General features: G+C 39.6%; 1 protein-coding gene across 2 annotated transcripts; it reads left to right on the plus strand.

Moving 5' to 3' along the window:
- Positions 1–905: 905 nt before the first annotated feature.
- LOC121317402 (blood vessel epicardial substance-like) lies at positions 906–19160 on the plus strand. 2 transcript variants are annotated; one of them, XM_041253296.1, is made up of 8 exons: positions 906–1086; positions 9159–9405; positions 10953–11077; positions 11194–11381; positions 11846–11954; positions 12723–12890; positions 13514–13664; positions 18812–19160. In XM_041253296.1, the coding sequence occupies exons 2-8, from the start codon at positions 9171–9173 to the stop codon at positions 18958–18960; spliced, it is 1125 nt and encodes a 374-aa protein (XP_041109230.1). In that variant the 5' UTR covers positions 906–1086; positions 9159–9170; the 3' UTR covers positions 18961–19160. The 2 variants fall into 2 exon arrangements, with proteins under 2 accessions (XP_041109230.1, XP_041109229.1); XM_041253295.1 differs by lacking the exon at positions 906–1086 and adding an exon at positions 1399–1490.
- The last annotated feature ends 336 nt before the right edge of the window (positions 19161–19496 follow it).

The raw sequence follows: 19496 nt of genomic DNA on the forward strand, positions 1-19496 counted from the left end.
GAAACTTTACACACACTGTCTGAAATAATCCCCTTATATTTAACGATTTGTGTTATATTAATAATATTACAGATTTCACATTCGGTTTTTGGGAAGACACCTTCAAGGAGCGTGAACCAGTGTTTTAAAACCCATCTCTAATTTCTTCATTTCTACATAGTGGAAATAAATAGGGGTTTGGAAAGCAGGTCTGCTGTCAACATTGTGTCTGGAAAGAAAATAATGTGAAAACTGTAGACTTTAGATTTACATAATTCAAAAGCAGTCTTCTCAAAATATAGAGTCCTACATTGGCAAAATGAGCTAGCTTACTCACTATTATCTCATTCCTTTTACTTGTTGAGCCCCAAGTGGGTCAAACGGCTCAGGTGAAATGTTTTTGGTGGTCTCAGCCCCAGTAACCCTCAGCCAACATTACATAACTGTCAAATAATCTCATACAATTGTATAACAAGTACAGATTACATCCCATTTTAAATGTTGACTAAAACATAGTACTGAGGAGTATGAGAAATCAAGACTTGTATCTTGCATGTAGTGTCCTATCTGACCAACAGAGGACTGTACATGGGGAAACAATGACCCCTGTAGGGGAGATCCGACTTCCCAACAGCTGTTAATTTAAAGAAATGACTTGAAAATATTTGCATAACCAGTAAACTTGAATCTGAAAATGTAGCTGATTTATGTTGAGACAAAACTAATTTCCACATTTTTTCATTAATTGCTTTTCGTTTCCTCTATATCACTCAGCTATGTATCACATTACAAATCAGTTTCAAACATGTAATGTAGCTCTCGGCAAAGATAAAACTACGGTATTTGTCTTTGTCTCCACCAGGTGGTTTTCTCGCATCATGCAAGGATAAGACGGGTGAGCTGGGCGGTGCTGTCCGCTGCTTCACACGCGCTTCTTGCCCATTTTAGTCAAAGTCTGTCAGCACAAAGAATATGGGAAGATCACATAGCACAGGGCTGCCTGGAACGGGTTTACAGTAAACCCACATTTTCAACTGTCACTGCAGAGCACTTGCACTTATTGGTTAAATGTATGTTCTTTCAAATTACAAATAGTGAAAGAGACGGGTAAGTGATTTTCTACTGAGGAAAGCTGCATGTTTAGGTGTCCTGATATATATATATATATATATATATACAATTCCATATTTGACAAGGTCGTGGACACGCGACTATAATTGGAACAGAAAGTTGGGAGCTGCGCGTAGACAGACGGAATGGATGTATTACTTGCTCGTAACGTGTTTTACGTGTGTGTGTGTGTGTGTATTATTATTATTATTATTATTATTATTATTATTATTATTATTATTATTATTATTATAAGCTTGATTTACCATAACGTTGTTGATGGTTATAGACAGCTGCAGGCTAAGTTTAGCTAGATGTGTTGTTTATAATTACGCATACGGTAGAAGTCCAGAGGGATGTCTCCTGTTAATACTGCTGTATTTTTTATGACGTGTAGTTCGGTAAGTACTTTACCAATATGTCAACTATTATAAATATTATAACACAATACTGTATAATAGTGTGATATGTATTTTTTATTAAGATATAATGATCAAATACCCCACTTTTTTGTTTCTCTACATTCTGGTATAAACATACTGGCCTCATTTTTGCACATAATGCCTCAAAAGAGTATTTTGAAAAAAAAACAAATGATATACACATACAACTTACAAAATAACTGTCTCTGGTCGGCATAGTTTTTTGCCGCGGACTGGGTAAAAATTTGTTCCAACCTATATTGGTTGGGTAATATCTGAACATTTCTACGAAGTCTGTAAGGTCTTGCGCAGTCCAGCAAATCCATTGACTAATAAGGGTTTCCAAAATATATATATATATATATATATATATATATATATATATATATATATATATATATATATATATATATATATGTTCTTATTCATTTGTCGGGCATTCTTCTACATCATTTTACACCAACGCGGTTAATTTTTGTTTTAAAAAAGTTTGCACAACAAGTAGAGCTAGAAATTAAGTGGTTTATACTACAGCTGTTTAGTTGTAATGTCTACTTTCCAACTATGTAACAGTGTATACGTGGTCAAAAACAGTGCATGCAGACGGTAAAGCCAATTACTGAAGTGAAACTTCAAGGTCGGTAGTCTATACAGTTTGGTTGGGCCTTTTATAAATTAATGTGTTTATAACAATGTGTTACCTTCAATGAATACAGACATCTACCGCTCTTCTAAAATGAGTACAACAGAAAGCAAAGGTTTTATTTACATAATTCCACATGTACAGTATCTTAGCCAACCGCATATGTAAAAAAAGTTGAACTATAGAACTTTAAAAACGCCCAAGCTGTTCCTTTTAATTATGCACCGTTGCATTAAAACGCATCATAATAATAATAATAATAATAATAATAATAATAATAATAATAATAATATATTTAATAATAATATATAATATTATTATAGTCATTTTTCTATAAACCTCGTTGTTTTACTTCTACACGGATGTGGCGAGAGACCCCAGTACACAGTGATAAGATTGCCATGTAATAAGGTTGATGATAAAACAAACACTATTACCAACACATGAACACAGCAAAACATGATATGGATAAATAATTTGTGGAAAATAGGAAAGTACTCAGAAAAACTGTAAGCGACCTAAATATAGTAAGAAATGACCTTTGCCACGTGGTGGCCATGTTTTTAGGCAGTGTAATGGCCCTCAGAAAGCATAGGCTCTTGAGTGAGGAAGAAAACATCCATCTCTACCCTACAAAAAAATCCAAGCATAACTCCTAATCATAGTACCGTAATGATTCACGTAGGCCTACTATAGTTTCCCTGCATTCCCCAGTTTAAAATTAATTGTGAAAAAATAAACTTCTTTTAAATTCTCTTTTCTATGTTATTCTGAACAGTGGGTTTAAAATAAGTGTTGCAAGTAACATTTCTAAGCCAAAAACAAAGAAACAAAACGTACAAGTGGAAAACGGAATAGTGGAAAAGTTTCCTTTATATATATGTATGTATATATATATATATATATATATATATATATATATATATATAGAGAGAGAGAGAGAGAGAGAGAGAGAGAGAGAGAGAGAGAGAGAGAGAGAGAGAGAGAGAGAGAGAGAGAGAGAGAGTTTACAAAATCATATTTTTAGAAAAAAGTGCAAGGTTTCGTTCGGTTCAGATTTTATGCACAACTGCGCACACTTGTTACCCTGAATAAAAAGATTACAGCAGCCTTGTAAAAACAAACGTGGCCATGCAAACCCTTACATGCTGCTTTCTCTCGCAGTTTGAATTGGAGTGGAGGAGTATTCACTTCTCACAATGAGGTACATTACTTTAATTATAGAGTAATAAGTATTATCGAAAAAAAGATGTTCATGATAAAATACATGTATATCTGTATAGTTCAGTTCGTGTCATGTAAATTGGTAGAGTAAATTCAATTAAATTCAAGACAATGTTACGTTCAAACGATAGGGATGTAATCCCGGTTCCCTGAAAGAGAAGATGACCGTCAAAACAATACTTTTCGGATATGCCTGCTGGTCAGGTATTTGCTGAGCATTTTATCTCAAAGGTGCCGATAGGCCCAGCTAGCCGCAGTGCTAATATCTGTCAACGAGGCACCTCTAGAGAGGGCCCATGACGTAGCCACCCTCCCTGGTGGGAGTAGGCCGGCATTAGTACACGCAGTCGAAACCTTGTCCACAATCCAATGGGACAGTCACTGCTTAGAGAGGGCTTGACTTCGGGTCCATTCACCATGACAAAAGAAGAGCTGGTCAAACTGACGCAGCGCTTTCATTCTATTCACCTAGCATCTCGATGCCCAAACCAGGCAGAGGGAATTTAATCTCCTATCCGACTCCTGTGCAAGGGAGGGGGATGGAAAGCCTCTAGTTCCACTGACTGATTCAAGTGAAAAGCTGTAATCACCTTAGGGTGGAACGCAGGGTTCGTGCACAATGACACCCTGTTTCCATTGTCTCAAATACGCATACAGGAACTGTGCACGGACAGTGCCTGTAGCTCACTGACCTGCTTAACGGAGGTAATAGCTAACAGAAAGGCTGTCTTCATAGAGAGATACTTCAGCTGTATGGCATGTATGGGCTCAAATGGGGCCTTAGTGAGAGCCACCAGTACCATGTCTAGACTCCATTCAGGGAGGACGTCCTTTATAGGAGGACGTAACCACCGAGCACCCTTTAGAAAACGGGTTGCCAGTATATGAGTCAGTGGGGACATGGCATGCAGATATGGCTGCTAGGTACACTTTCATTGTAGAGGGGGATTTACCCACCTCTAACAGATCTTGCAGAAACTGCAAAATAATCGCAATAAACGGGTGCATAGCTGGAGAAAATATTTCCACTTGTAAGTGTACAACGCTCTTGTGGAAGAAGCCTTAGCGTTCAGCAGTTCTGGGTGCCAGAGGGTGCCTTTCGTCTGGCTGAGGAGATCCATGTGCATTAGCCATCTGGGGGCCACTAGGAGAACTGTCGCCTCGTCTCTCCTGAGCTTCATTTAGCTTCATGGCTCCAACTCTGTGGAACTCTCTCCCAGCTTTGGTTTGTGATGCTCTGACCATAGCTCGCTTTAAATCAACTCTCAAAATCATCTGTTCTCTCTTGCTTTCCATGTTCCTTAAGCCTGATATCTGTTATTAGCTGCTGCTACCATTTCACATATTGTTACTATCATGTATTCTGCACTTTCCACTGTATTTATTGTACTATTTCATGTATTCTGCACTTTCCACTGTATTGTACTATTTCATGTATTATGCACTCTCCACTGTATTTGGTGTACTATTTCATGTATTATGCTACTATCATGTATTATGTACTGTCCACTGTATAGCATATATTATGCATTTCTCTATTTGAAGTATTGTGGATTTTCTTGTATTTATTACATCTTGTAAAGCGCTTTGATGGTGTTCCACAATGAAAGGCACTATATTAAATAAAGATTGATTGATTGATTGATTCTCAATGAAGGCAGGGAGCAACAGTATAGGCGGGAAAGCGTACAAAAGCACTTTGGGCAATTTTTGTGCTAGGGCGTTGACGCCTAGTGGACCTCCGCAGTTGCGGAGGGAGAACCACAGGGGGCAATGGGTCGTCTCTGCCGTGGCAAAGAGGTCAACCTGGGCTTCACCGAAGAGTTCCCAAATGCGCTGCATCCCCTGAGGGTGCAGTCACCATTCTGACGGGTGAGGAGCCTCCCTGGAGATGAGGTCCGCTGCCTGGAGGGACAGGAAGTGTGGCTGTGCCCAGATCAGCAACTGAAAGGCTATGCGGTGTAACCCAGGGGGGACCGAAGTCCTCCCTGGTGGTTCACGTACGCAACTACTGACACATTGTCCGTGCGGACAAGGACATGTTTGTTTTTGAGCACAGGGAGGAAATGTAACAGCGCGAGGTGAACTGCTTTCAGCTCTAGCGCGTTTATGTGCAGGGATGTCCAGCAACCCAGACTGCCCCCCAATCGGAGTTGGATGTGTCCGTTGTCACCACTTGACGATTGAAAAACACTCCCATTCTTACGCCTTCGCTCAGGTGAGGGGCTTGCCTACATCAACATAACCTTCATCAACATAGTCTTCCCAACATAGGCAAGACACTGTCCGCCGACAGTGGCTGTCGCACTTGGGATGTAGCCGAAACGCATTGAGCCACACTTCAAGCGGGCACATGGGAAGCAACCCCAGTTGGATGGCTGACGAAGCTGCGGCCATCAGACCCAGTAATTTTTGGCACACACCAATTGCAATGTGGACCCTTGTTGAAACAGGGTCAGACAGTTGCGAATGGCAGCTACTCTGTCATCCGACAGATAGGCTTGCATCATGAGGGAATCCAGCCAGAGACCCAAGTAGACCGTACTCTGCACCGGTATAATTGGCTTTTCTCATTGTTGAGGGTGAGACCCAGCCTCGACAGATGCTACATTGTAATTGTTGTGCGGGCCACTGCCCCCTCCTGGAACGGGTTACAAGTCAACTAGGTAGTTCATCATCCTGATCCCTCACAGCTGCAAGGGAGCTAAGATGGCATCCATGCACGTTGAGAATGTACAGGGGGCTAAGGAGAGGCCGAATGACAGTATGGAAAACCCAAAGACGCTCCCCTGAAAAGAGAATCAGAAATATTTCCTTTACGCTGGACAGATGGGAACGTGAAAATGCGCATCCTTCAGGTCCACTGTTGTAAACTAGTTGCCTGGCCGGACAGACTGGAGGATGTGGTGATGTTTGACCACCTGGAACCTCCTCTCCCTCAAGAACCCTTTGAGGTGTCTCAGGTCTAGGATGGGGTGCAAGCCGCCATCCTTTTTTGGCACCTTTGAGAGGGTGCAGTAAGCTGCCCAAGACTGCACGTAGCTCTGAAGCTAGAGGCTCGGGAAGGGTAACAGAGTGCAGCATGCCGTTAAGAGGCCTCCTGTGTTTGAAAGGCATGTCACCTGCGCTTCAGCTGTGTAAGCCTTTTTCAGGTGGGCTTCCATGATCCTGCATTGGCCATTAGGGCGTACTGGTAGGGCTCGCACTAGGGCTGCTATGGTGGAGTCCACCAGAGGGAACTGTGCCAGCCCTATCGCCTCTGCACCTTCCATGGAGGCACATGCAGCTGCAGTCTTGGAGACACTGGGTGCTGAGGCTGGGTGTTGCCACGAGGCTTTGGCCTCCTCCAGAAAGTCTGGCCAGGGGGTTGAAGTTTGCGCTGGTCTGAATACAGATCTGCGCTGTTCGGAGACTGCCTTCCATGGAACCTGGAGGAAGTTTGCAGCTTGTTCCATAAGAGCCCGAACCGAGCTCGAGGGCACTGGAACCTCAGGCTCTGAGACAAGCTCAGAGCTGGGGACCGTTACCTGGGTCAGGTCTGGGTCTTGACTCTGTCCCTGTAGAAAGGACTTCTCATCCCAGGAAGCAGCTACAGACAGCGTGTCCTTTTCCCCCTCGCTCATAACCACGTCCTGCTCTGAAACCTCTGAAGCAACCACGGCGAAGCTGGAGTCTGCTCTGGGGCAGGTGGTGGTGGTAGAGCTGGGGCAGGCGCAGGGTGGGAAGCCTGCTGCTGGCTTAAGCGCTAGTGTATTTGGACCATCTGGCCCTATAATGTCCCTTGCCTGATCCGTGTTCCTCACTCTCTTTCTACCACTTGAGGGGGATCTAGAGTGCTTGCAGGACGAACGTGCTGGAGCCTGCACAAAGCTCGAAGGATGGCGGAGGGGGGAGGCCTGGGATCCCGAGGCCAAAGACGGCTCTCCCAGGCTAGCCGCAATGGTGCCTGTGAACTGCAAGATTTTCTCCTTGGATCTGACGCAAATAGTGCAGGACGTCTTGTCTGCCAAGGCAGTAGAGGCGTGATCTATGTCCAGACACTTGACCCATGCAGGGTCAGATTCCACCTGTGGGATGTGCACAGGTGAACTTTTGACATGGCTTGGACTGAGGGCATCGATACACCAAGGCGTCATGGTCCTGGGGCACTGAGGGTGACGAAGCACCAAGGTTCCGGGGTACTGGGGTCGAGTGTTCTAAAAACCACCGAGGACACCATTGCGTGGAGCACCAGTGACCTGAGGGTCTGGAGGGTATTGGAGCGCAAGGCTCAAAAAACCTTGAATTTTTGAAGCACTTGCAATGGTGTGGAGTGTAGCTTCAATTGGAGAAGGGAGAAGGGAGAGACAGAAAAGAAAAAAACACTTTTTTTTTTTTTAGATACCTACCCACCGCTTTTTTTAACTGAAGCAGTAAAGAAGAAAAACAATAGTAATAGTCAACCGATTGGGGCACTAGGCCGTGCACATCGAGTCGGCATGCCGAGATCGCCCAGAGCCCTCGAGTCAACGGTGGCAGAGCGGGGCTGGACTCGCTGGATTGTTGCGCTCTCCCTTCTCTTTTTTTTTTACAGCAGCAAAAATCAGAGAAAAATTGTATCAGAAAGCAGACTACGAACTCTACGCAATGTAGGCTTGTGTGTTTATAGTATAATATTATATATATATATATATATATATATATATATATATATATATATATATATATAGGCTTTGTGTCAACACATCGTAAGCGAGTCGCTCAGCCTTCAGCTGCCTTTGTAAGTTTATATATATAATTATATATATATATATATATATATATATATATATAGTGAGTGCTCTGAGTTTCTGATTCTGGGGAAAGCTGACTCCTAGCAATAAAAGTTTTATACTCACCCTACCTACCTGTTTGTGTAAGGCAAAAGAGATTGAGGTCACCGTGCAGTGATTATTTATTACCTTGGTAGGTGGGACCGAGGACGTCACTCGACAGAGGGGCCTAGCAACAGCTTTACTATAAAATGTGCAGCAAGTACGTGACAAGCAGGCATATCCCAAAAGTATTGTTTTGGCAATCATCTTTGAAATGAAATGGAACCTCTGTTTCCCTTTCCCATAACAAAGGGTTATATTGGAATTGTTTGTGTCTCTGGCACTAAGAACACGTTTGCTCGTTTAAGTTAAACAGGTTTTTGTGTGAGCTGCTAGTATGTCTTATGGTTTCAAAGCATCATTTGATTTATTTCAGAGTCCAAGCGGGACAAAGCATAACATTCAACTTGAACTGTGTTATATTATATTCAACAATGTTTTTGTAACAATAGAAGAAGTTATGTCATGTAAATATTTAATGTATAGGGAAAGATTTGACAGTTGCTGTAGCGCAGGTGTTACAAGAAGTGAAGTGGTGTTTCAACTTTTAGAAAATATTCGACAAGTTTTCTAAATAGAGATCACTGCCCCCCTTTCGCCTGTTGTAGATCATTTGGTTCATTGGTTGTATTTTATACTGTATTTAGAACAAGCAAATACTTCAAAGTCAACACTATAAAAGTTTCTTAGTACAAAATAACTTCCTTTGCAGTAGCTCAGCTTCCCTCCAATTAGCCATGTCACCTACCACACAGGAAATGATTCGATACCAGGAAGGAGGTTTGTTTGCTTTATCTACACTGTTGTATCTAAAAATTATATGAAGCAAAAAAGAGGGCCCAGTGATAATGATATTAGAGCTGATAAGAGGTTAAAAAACAAACAAAGTAGGAAATGTAACCTTGGATGCTGTTTCTCTTTCCTCAGGGATATTCCAGGATGGCTGCCTCTACAGAAATGACATTAGACACACGCTTGTATACATCAGTCCCTACTTTTATCCCCAGTGTGATGGAGGATTTGAGTCCTGAGCACAATGGAACAGTCTGCGAGAACTGGAAGGAGGTTCACCACTTGGTCTTTCATGCGGCAAATATCTGTTTTGCTGTTGGGCTTATTATTCCAACTACTCTAAACCTTCACATGATATTTCTTCGCACCATGTTAATGATAGGTAAGTGCAAGAAACTATTTGTTCTTTACCGTATTGTCACAAAGACGGCTGCAGTGGGTTACGTCAGACCAGAACCATGAACTAAGAAATAAACAACAGAGAGGTGGGGTTTGGTGCAGCTGAGTGATTGTTCTCACTCAGTATTTACTAACGAAACAGACAGAAAATAAAAGGTAGAAAGACAAACAAGACACAGGACACAGCACTCGCAGCCAAAACAAAAAAGACAAACAAAACCGACTATACAGACAACACGGTGAGCTACTATTATAATTACTATTACCTCCGTCTCCATTCTTGTTCTCCACTCACCGAACGAATGAGTGAAAACATGCTGCTTTTATGCAGCTGTACCGAGATTCGATTGCTAATCAATCATTCAATTGGAGTCTCGGTACAACTGCAAGTGAATTAATAAAGTGCAATTCCCTGTGATCACATGTTACATTTTACCTGCACGTGAAGTGTTGTGCAATCCTCATGCCTAAATACAAATATACATTTGAAACAAACTCCTGTTACACAGACCCATTTATATCTCGTGTACCAATGACTATACACCAACATTAACACACAACACGCAACATATAACACTGAAATACACACAGGGGTGGGGCAACATTGCCATACATATATACCATTGTGAAATTTGATTTAAAATATTAGGGCGTGGTTTATGCATGTGATGTATTTTGATTACAGTATGAACACATGTCAGTGGTGCACAGTGCAGATATGCAGGACTAGGTGCCTACCAGAGCAGTTTACTATACTGCATGTCAATTCCTATTTGCTTTTGCAGATATTTAATGTTGTTTAAATCTAATTCGTGTACCTCTCATCTGTTTTTTATTTCCTAGCACCCATCTCTGCCAAGTTATAAATTGGTTGGACATCTTTGTTGTTTTGCCTTTGCCAGGGTCCTTGGTGGAATAAGGCCAACAACAGCCATTTTAATGTAGACAGCTTTTTACTCGCATTAAATGTTTACTGTGTTTCCTGTTAATATTAAACTGTATTTGAGCAGAACGGGTATGTTTTATAAATTCCTAGTCTTTACAATCAGATAGTAGCAAACTAAATCCTAAAAGACAACAATACAAATGTTTTATAAATTCAAGTTGAATGAACTTGGCCCATCAACGATCCTCACGGGGCTACAATGTCGCCCGCTGGCCCGGTGCAACGTGAGTTCATGCTGACACCTGCAGGACTGGCCTTTGTCCTCCATGTGATGGAAGCTGACTAGCACCCTGCTGTCTAGCTCTTGGAGGGTGCTCACTCACCTTCAGTTCTTCTGAGCTGTTATGGCCATTCTGTGGTGAGGGAACATCATTATAAATTGGGAAGAAAAATGGGGGTAAAATAATTGTCTACTCTATTATTTAAAAACAGACATATATATATATATATATATATATATATATTATATATATATATATATATATATATATATATATATATATATATATATCTATATTACTAGAAGAGAAAAAAATGTGAACGTGCAAGGGTCCTGTAACTGTTTTTTTCTTTGTTCCCAACAGGATGCTGTCTTTTCATTGCCTGGGCAACCGTCTACCGATGTGCCTTAGATATTATGATCTGGAACTCGGTGTTTCTTGTTGTGAATTTCATGCATTTTTTCTATCTTGTATACAAAAAGAGACCAGTAAGTACATACAATATAGCAATGTGAATTACTTTACAGCAGTTTGTTATTGGGACTGATCTTCGAAACCAGTAGGTATTCACACCTACCTTTAATGTTTTACCATTTTTTTACAGATTAAAATTGATAGGGAGTTAAATGCTGTCTACAAAAGAATGTTTGAGCCTCTTCACGTGCCTGCAGACATGTTCCAAAGACTGACAGGGCAGTTCTGCACCATCCAGACACTTAAAAAGGACCAGACATACGCTGCAGAGGATAAAACATCTGTCGATGGCAGATTGAGCGTTCTGCTAAAGGGAAAGTATGCAATGCTGCCAACTGAAATCAAGCACGGAAAACAAATACAATTGCATTTGCTATGCTATTTGCTATGTTCATCCACAACTTGAGAAACACTCAATCAAGAAATAAATTGGTTGATTTTCAACCCATACTGAGATAAGCCACAGCTAATTTTTTAAAGAGCATTTTACAGCAGCAAGTACTGTTACTGGGTTGCATTAATGCCTCATTGTTAGTGGTTATATAGCAGTACAATAGCCAGAGATAGCTAAATGATACAATACAAGGTGGTTCCGCAAGGCTGTAAAATCTTCTAAAATCCAGGTGTGGCTTTTCCTAGCGGTTGATCGATTTAAGCCTTAAAAAAGCAGACAAAAAAACTGGTGATTTTATTTTGTACAGAAGCATCTGTTAAAAAAGCTGACAAGTTTAAATTCAAATGTAACGAAAAGAGTTGTTGTTTTTATTTTTGTGCCCTTATAGAATGAAGGTCTCATATCGCGGACATTTTCTTCACAACATTTATTCTAATGCCTTCATAGACTCTCCTGAATTCAGATCAACTCAGATGAACCGTGGTGAAAAATTCCAGGTAAAAACATTAGCTGTGTAGAGAAATGTGATATGATTCTACTAAGTACAACCCTTTCCATTCAGTTTCAAACAAGTTCATTAAATGGTTTGGACAAAAAATTGGAGGGCATTTTTTCATTATTACTTTGGATAAGTTGACAATATTAGACTAATAACTGAATACTTCTTGCTAATGAAACCACAACAGTCTTGGGCAGTGGTACTCAACTCTGGCCCTAGAGATTAATTCCAGTCCTGGTCTTTATTACAACCAGGTCCTAAATTAGCTAATTGCCTCTTAGCAGCTTCAATTAACTACATTAGAAACTGCTTAGAGTAAATAGCCTGGACTGGATTGGATCTCGAGGGCCAGAGTTGGGTACCACTGATCTAGGGTGTGCCATTTGATGACTTTTCAATGTAAAAACTATTTACTATTAACCAATATACTACTGCCATAAGAGTGAGTTTAGGACCACACCTGTTTTGATGGGATGAGCCTGAAAAATGTTTTGGAGAGATACATAATCATTCATTAATGAGTACTGTCAACAATACAGGGGCTTTTGTGTGGAAATTTGCAGTAAAGTCTAATTCCGTTTTTTGTCAAAGCTAAAAAGGTCATAGTTGTGCCGAATGGCCTTCTCTCATTTGTAAACTTTCTTATGTTCGTATGTTCTTATTCTTAATAGTAAGGACTGGCTGTTATATTCCTATGCATGACATGAAACAATATAGGTTATGGAGATGTTCGCTGTTCAAGATATGTTTGTATCTGTCTCTCCAGGTCACCATCACAGCGGAAGAGAGCTGCAAGTTCTTGTGCTGGTCTAGAGAAAGGCTAACTTATTTTTTGGAGTCTGAACCTTTCTTAAATGAAGTGTTCAGGTATCTTATCGGCAAAGATATAACAAACAAGCTCTACTCGTTACACGATCCTACATTTAGTGATAAGGTTTGTCCTGTATTTCTAATTGCTTGTGTGGCTCGAAATGTACTCTCTATACAGCTGAACATGATGAGAGGGACTTGATATGGAAAATCTGCACAAACCTAGATGTATCAATCGACCTTTTAGGTATAGCATGGCATAACAATACAGGTCCTATTCACAAAGATGTATTTATCCATGTTGTTTTGGAAGAGTTTGTTTTCATGAATAAAATAAAGGTTGATACTCATGAAACTGCTCTAGACTACCGGTAATGAAACAAGTCTAGCAGGAAACCATTCCTTGAAGAGAATTAATAAAATAATATGTACTAGTAGAATTTATTAGCCCCATCTTGTGGTAGAATATTGTAATTGTTATTTGCCTCATTTCTCCTGCAAATTCAAATTGGTTAATGTTAGTCACTATATATTATCTGTCAAAATGTTTCAACAAAAGTTAGTTCTTAACAGTTAATAAACTACAAAGCATTGCTTGGGAATATTCCTGAAAACAAGCTGGTCCCAGTCATGAAAAAGGTTGGCCTGGAGACACCTGCTATGATAACCTGATGTTGCAATACAGGTTACATAATTGTGTTATCATTTATGTGAGTGATAAGTACTACTTTAATTTTATTTTTGCAGACAGCCAAAAAGTTGGACCGCCAGCCCAGCCTTTGCTCTCAGCTGTCAATGATGCAGATGCGGAACAGCATGGCCAGCTCCAGTGAAGCTGATGACGTTCTGAACCAGTTCCTCCGTGGCGGCTCCACAACCTCTACGGCCTCCTCTCTGCGTAAGTGCAGGCCGGGGTACAGTTCTGCACTGTTTGTGTGTAGGGCTGTAGCCCAGGCTTCTGAACCTAATTAAAAAACAATTAAGAGGATAGCCGCATCTCTAGACTATTAGTTCTAGCAGGTTTGTGTTTTTACCTGTAAAAGTTTGTTTCAGTACGAATTAGTTCCCTTAATGTAAAATAAAATCGCTGACATTTTTTGGAAAGAAGAAAAAATAAAGTAAATAAACACACACACACACACACACATATATATATATATATATATATATATATATATATATATATATATATATATATATATATATATATACACACACACACACACACACACACACACACATACATACAGGACTGTGCAAAAGTTTTAGGCAGGTGTGAAAAAATGCTGTAAAGTAAGAGTGCTTTCAAAAATAGATATGTTAATTGATTATATTTATCAAATAACTAAATGCAAAGTGAGTGAACAGAAGAAAAATCTAAATAAAATCCATATTTGGTGTGACCACCCTTTGCCTTCAAAACAGCATCAATTCTTCTAGGTACACTTGCACAAAGTCAAGGATTTTGTAGGCATATAGTCAGGTGTATGATTAAACAATTATACCAAACAGGTGCTAATGATCATCAATTCAATATGTAGGTTGAAACACAATCATTAACTGGAACAAAAACAGCTGTGTAGGAGGAATAAAACTGGGTGAGGAACAGCCAAACTCAGCTAAGGTGAGGTTGCTGAAGACAGTTTACTGTCAAAAGTCATACACCATGGCAAGACTGAGCACAGCAACAAGACACAAGGTAGTTATACTGCATCAGCAAGGTCTCTCCCAGGCAGAAATTTGAAGGCAGACAGGGGTTTCCAGATGTGCTGTCCAAGCTCTTTTGAAAAAGCACAAAGAAACGGGCAACGTTGAGGACTGTAGACGCAGTGGTCGGCCAAGGAAACTTACTGCAGCAGGTGAAAGACACATCTTGCTTACTTCCCTTCGCAATCGGAAGATGTCCAGCAATGCCATCAGCTCAGAATTGGCAGAAAACAGTGGCACCCTGGTACACCCATCTACTGTCCGGAGAAGTCTGGTCAGAAGTGGCCTTCATGGAAGACTTGTGGCCAAAAAGCCATACCTCCGACGTGGAAACAAGGCCAAGCGACTCAACTATGCACGAAAACACAGGAACTGGGGAGCAGAAAAATGGCAGCAGGTGCTCTGGACTGATGAGTCAAAATTTGAAATATTTGGCTGTAGCAGAAGGCAGTTTGTTCGCCAAAGGGCTGGAGAGCGGTACACGAATGAGTGTCTGCAGGCAACAGTGAAGCATGGTGGAGGTTTCTTGCAAGTGTGGGGCTGCATTTCTACAAATGGAGTTGGGGATTTGGTCAGAATTAATGGTCTCCTCAATGCTGAGAAGTACAGGCAGATACTTATCCATCAATCAATACCATCAGGGAGGCATCTGATTGGCCCCAAATTTATTTTGCAGCATGAGAACGACCCCAAACATACAACGAAAGTCATTAAGAACTATCTTCAGCGTAAAGAAGAACAAGGAGTCCTGGAAGTGATGGTATGGCCCCCACAGAGCCCTGATCTCAACATCATCGAGTCTGTGTGGGATTACATGAAGAGAGAGAAGCAACTGCGGCTGCCTAAATCCACAGAAGAACTGTGGTTAGTTCTTCAAGATGTTTGGGCCAACCTACCTGCCGAGTTCCTTCAAAAACTGTGTGCAAGTGTACCTAGAAGAATTGATGCTGTTTTGAAGGCAAAGGGTGGTCACACCAAATATTGATTTGATGAAGATTTTTCTTCTGTTCACTCACTTTGCATTTTGTTAATTGATAAATATAATCTATTAACATGTCTATTTCTGAAAGCATTCTTACTTTACAGCATTTTTTCACACCTGCCTAAAACTTTTGCATAATACTGTATATATATAGCAGCAGTGCTTTGTTTTCAGGAGGAAGATATTTTATAAATACAGAATACTGTATGTTTCTAAATTGCTGTGGCTGTATTGAAATCCACTGCCTTTCTGTGCTCTTGAGACATACTGCTTTTACACACAGCACTATCAGCTCACTGATTTGTATCACTTGAACAGATATGGAATTCATTATATTTCCAATGTAGCAATAGTGTACTGCTAAACATGTTGCAGCTGTTGAATTGAATGTACTTTTAAAAGTTACCACAAGGCTGTGCCACTATGGGCTGTATTCACAAAGCGTCGTCTGTTTTGACAAATTAAAACAAGTTTAATATGCGTGAAGTAACTGTTCTGTACTGTTGCTGGTTTCTTTTACAGCAGTCTGGAATAGTTGCAAGCTTACAAAACTTTGTTTTTATCCATCAGAATAGATACACCATCTAATTTTCATGAGGGCTGTAGAGTGCAGGCAACAAGTATTCAACCATTGCATCAATCATATAGATTGTGTTACCCCAAAATGATTTATACCAAGTAATATACCAAGTAATGTCATGACTTTGCATTGGTTTTATAGAGTTAAGTAAATAATGAATTATTTTTAGTGCAGTGCAAGGCTGTTTGCTTAATGTGCTGCCGTACAGATACAGGTTAACTTCACTAGCTTTACCTGGTCAATCACACTCACAGAATAAAGGTTCTTAACTGTAACACAATATACAAAACAAGCTGTAATGCAATACATTTAATAGAGCTGTGCATTTTAAATCAGTAGCATGGAGTAATGTTCGCAGCTGTGAAAGAAAGTGTTGTTCCAACTGTCATGTCCTTAGTATGCATTAGTGTGCTGAAAGTGAATGTGCTATCATCAGGTGCTAATCAATTAACAGTATCACTATCACCGAGTTTCTACATTAGGAAATAACCAGCAGGAGTTCTGTAATGCATGAGTCAGGTCGCTTTCAGGGTGGTATTTTATGTTGACAATACCTTGTCCAAATGAAGCTACCTGTAAGTTAAACCAGAGCAGGTTACAGTACCCAAGGTTTGAGTTCTTGATAAAGGTTCTAATTGAAATGTTGTACAAAATTTAACTTACTACTTCTTGCACTTTGACATAGCTCCTGCTGTAGGCTTGGGATTTAAAACCAACCCTTGATGTTTTTTTTTTTTAAGGAGAGGTTTCAAATAAACAGGAAATGATGCATAATGTACAGCAATTCAGATTCCTGAATTGTATTTTGTTAATATAATTATTTTAGCATCAATGAACATGTAATGCATGTATTCTATTAACATACTGTCAGAATGCAGAAATATTTAGATTTCAAACTAATAATTAATTGAGTGCAATAACTCATTCATAATTAAACATCAGTGTTGGTAAATATTATGTTCTCCTGTAATGTGTTAAGGAGCTTCCACCTAAGTTCAGGAGCATAGAAATATGTAATATACTGTAGCTTTGTTTTGGCTTTGAGTGTTTTAATAGAAGCAAGAGCCAGTTCCATCTAATGATCTGCCACTTTGGATGAAGTTTCCTTTAGTTTTGCTTGCAATAGAGTGCTGTGCAGTAGATGGGGCTGGTGATTACAAATGTAAAGATATTTTGGCTGATATAGTCCATATTAGGTATCTATGACAGGCAACTAGAACTGATGAGCAATTCCTGAAGTAAAATCAATTTTAAGCAGTATTGAGTAATGGCAATTAGAACCACTTAGATTGATAGCAAATATCAAAGTAAAATAATAATAAAGAAAACTTAGCATCGTTTGCTGTAACCTTGGTAGAGCTTAGTATCTCTACTAAGAATAGTAACTCGAACATCATACAGCTCTTACTCTTTAATTTGACAAATAAGAAACAGCTTGTGTTTCTGTAATTAAGCCTCTCAGGTATTTCTCGTTAGCTCCTAAGCATGGAACTCTGACTTCACTGGCTCACAATGCATGCTTGTCCCCTTGCACTCGAAAGGGACGTTCTGTCCTTATATTGCAGCCTGGCAGAAAAGAGACACATTTTTGTTATTAAAAATTCCATGCCTGCATATGTTCAGAACAGATTTTCAAAGTAATTGTTTCCACCATAGTAATAAGATTCTTACTCTCTTGCATTTCATTATCTCTCTTTAACCGTAGGCCATTGGAGGTGACAAGCCTGTTAATAATCTGCATCATTTGTAAAGCAGACATTTAAACTAGAGCTGTTTAGTACAATTACAAACAATGTGCACAGCTGAATTCAGTGGCATTTATAGAAATTCATGTTAATGTTATGATATATTGTACATTTAAACGTGTGCAGTTTGTTTCTTTGTTATTTAAAAATATATTGAGTGTTTCTAATGTTAAACATAATGACACATTCACAGGGCTAGACACCCTGGGGAAAAGAAAGTAGAATAGAAACAGGAAGGAGCTTTGCAGAGCTCAGACTTGGGTAGAATTCTGTTGGATTGTCAGGTCGATAAAACCGGTGCCAAGTATCAGGTTCATTCATGAAGGAGTATCCTTTGAAAAATCAGTTTTTGTCTCTTGCCGTTGGTAAAACACTTAGGAACTCTACCGGTTCTACAGTTGAATGGCAAGTGATACAAACACAACTGTTTTGGGACCAAGCTGGAAACAAAAATCCTTGTTTGCTGACTAGATAATGCCTAGGATTAATTGCACTTAAAGGACAAGGTGAAAAAAGTGAAAACAAATTTAAATGTTTACTTTGGAAATGTTTACTTTAATGGAACTACCATCAGGTATATTTGCAGAAATTATCTTGTCTATTTCAACATTCGTGTGTCAAATCTGTGTAAACGAGGATGTTGTGTGGTCCACTGGTTAAAGAAATGGGCTTATAAGGAGGTCCCTAGTTCAAATCCCAGCCACTGACTCACTGTGTGACCCTGAGCAAGTCACTTAACCTTCTTGTGCTCCGTCTTTTGGGTGAGACGTTGTTGTAAGTGACTCTGCAGCTGATGCATAGTTCACACACCCTAGTCTTGTATCTTGTAAAGCCCTTTGTGAATATGGTCCACTATGAAAGATGCTACATAAAAATGATTATATTAGGCCCCATGTATGCAACTTTTTTCATATTTTAAAACAATATCATTGGTTTAATATTTATCCCATCTCATAATGCTAAAATACATACTTAAGAGTGGAGTTATTTAATAATTCTAAAATGTTATTTTTTCCTATGTTTGTTTGCAGATAAATCTCCTCACACAAGGCCTTCAACCAAAATGAAGCCTATTGAAGAAGCTATTGAGGATGATGTCTTTCAACCTGCCATCCCAGTTAAAAGATCAGGTCTGAGGCAAAAAGCTGGGGGGAGAACGTCAAGCACCGAAGAAGTTTAACCTAATGACGACTACAGCCCCTAGCTGCAAGAATATTACCACTAAAACGATTGTACCTCTTCCCTTCTCCAGCTGACACCCTAGAGCTTTTTGAAGTTTATCAGCTTGAAATGATGGAAAGCGAATAAGAAATTGAATTACATGTCCTTTTCTGTATGTGTTTTCTGTTTTGGTATATCTATCTATCTATCTATCTATCTATCTATCTATCTATCTATCTATCTATCTATCTATCTATCTATCTATCTATATATATATATATATATATATATAATTTGTGTGTGCATGTCTGTTATTATGCTTCTATAGGAGAGGGTTGTTCATGCATTCCTGACAAAATCACCACTCAATTACCAGAGAATAGCACATATACCTTTTTGAATCATTGCCAGCCGGTACAGAGATCTTAATTACAACTTGTTTTTGGAATGGAAGGGTTCTGAATAAGGATATTCTTGTCACCGCATTGTAAATCAATGCCATGATAATAACTAGGTTGTACACGTCTTATTGTACAGAACATACATTTAAGGTTT

This window comes from Polyodon spathula, chromosome 6, assembly GCF_017654505.1.
Source record: "Polyodon spathula isolate WHYD16114869_AA chromosome 6, ASM1765450v1, whole genome shotgun sequence".
Classification (NCBI taxonomy): Eukaryota; Metazoa; Chordata; class Actinopteri; order Acipenseriformes; family Polyodontidae; genus Polyodon; species Polyodon spathula.

Bases quoted from the DNA above. Each gene is read 5' to 3' on its own strand.
- LOC121317402 (XM_041253295.1), top strand. From the start codon at position 1,446: ATGTCTCCTGTTAATACTGCTGTATTTTTTATGACGTGTAGTTCG. The intron at 9,406-10,952 runs GTAAGTGCAAGA...TGTTCCCAACAG, and splicing joins TCGCACCATGTTAATGATAG to GATGCTGTCTTTTCATTGCC. The intron at 11,382-11,845 runs GTATGCAATGCT...GTGCCCTTATAG, and splicing joins AGCGTTCTGCTAAAGGGAAA to AATGAAGGTCTCATATCGCG.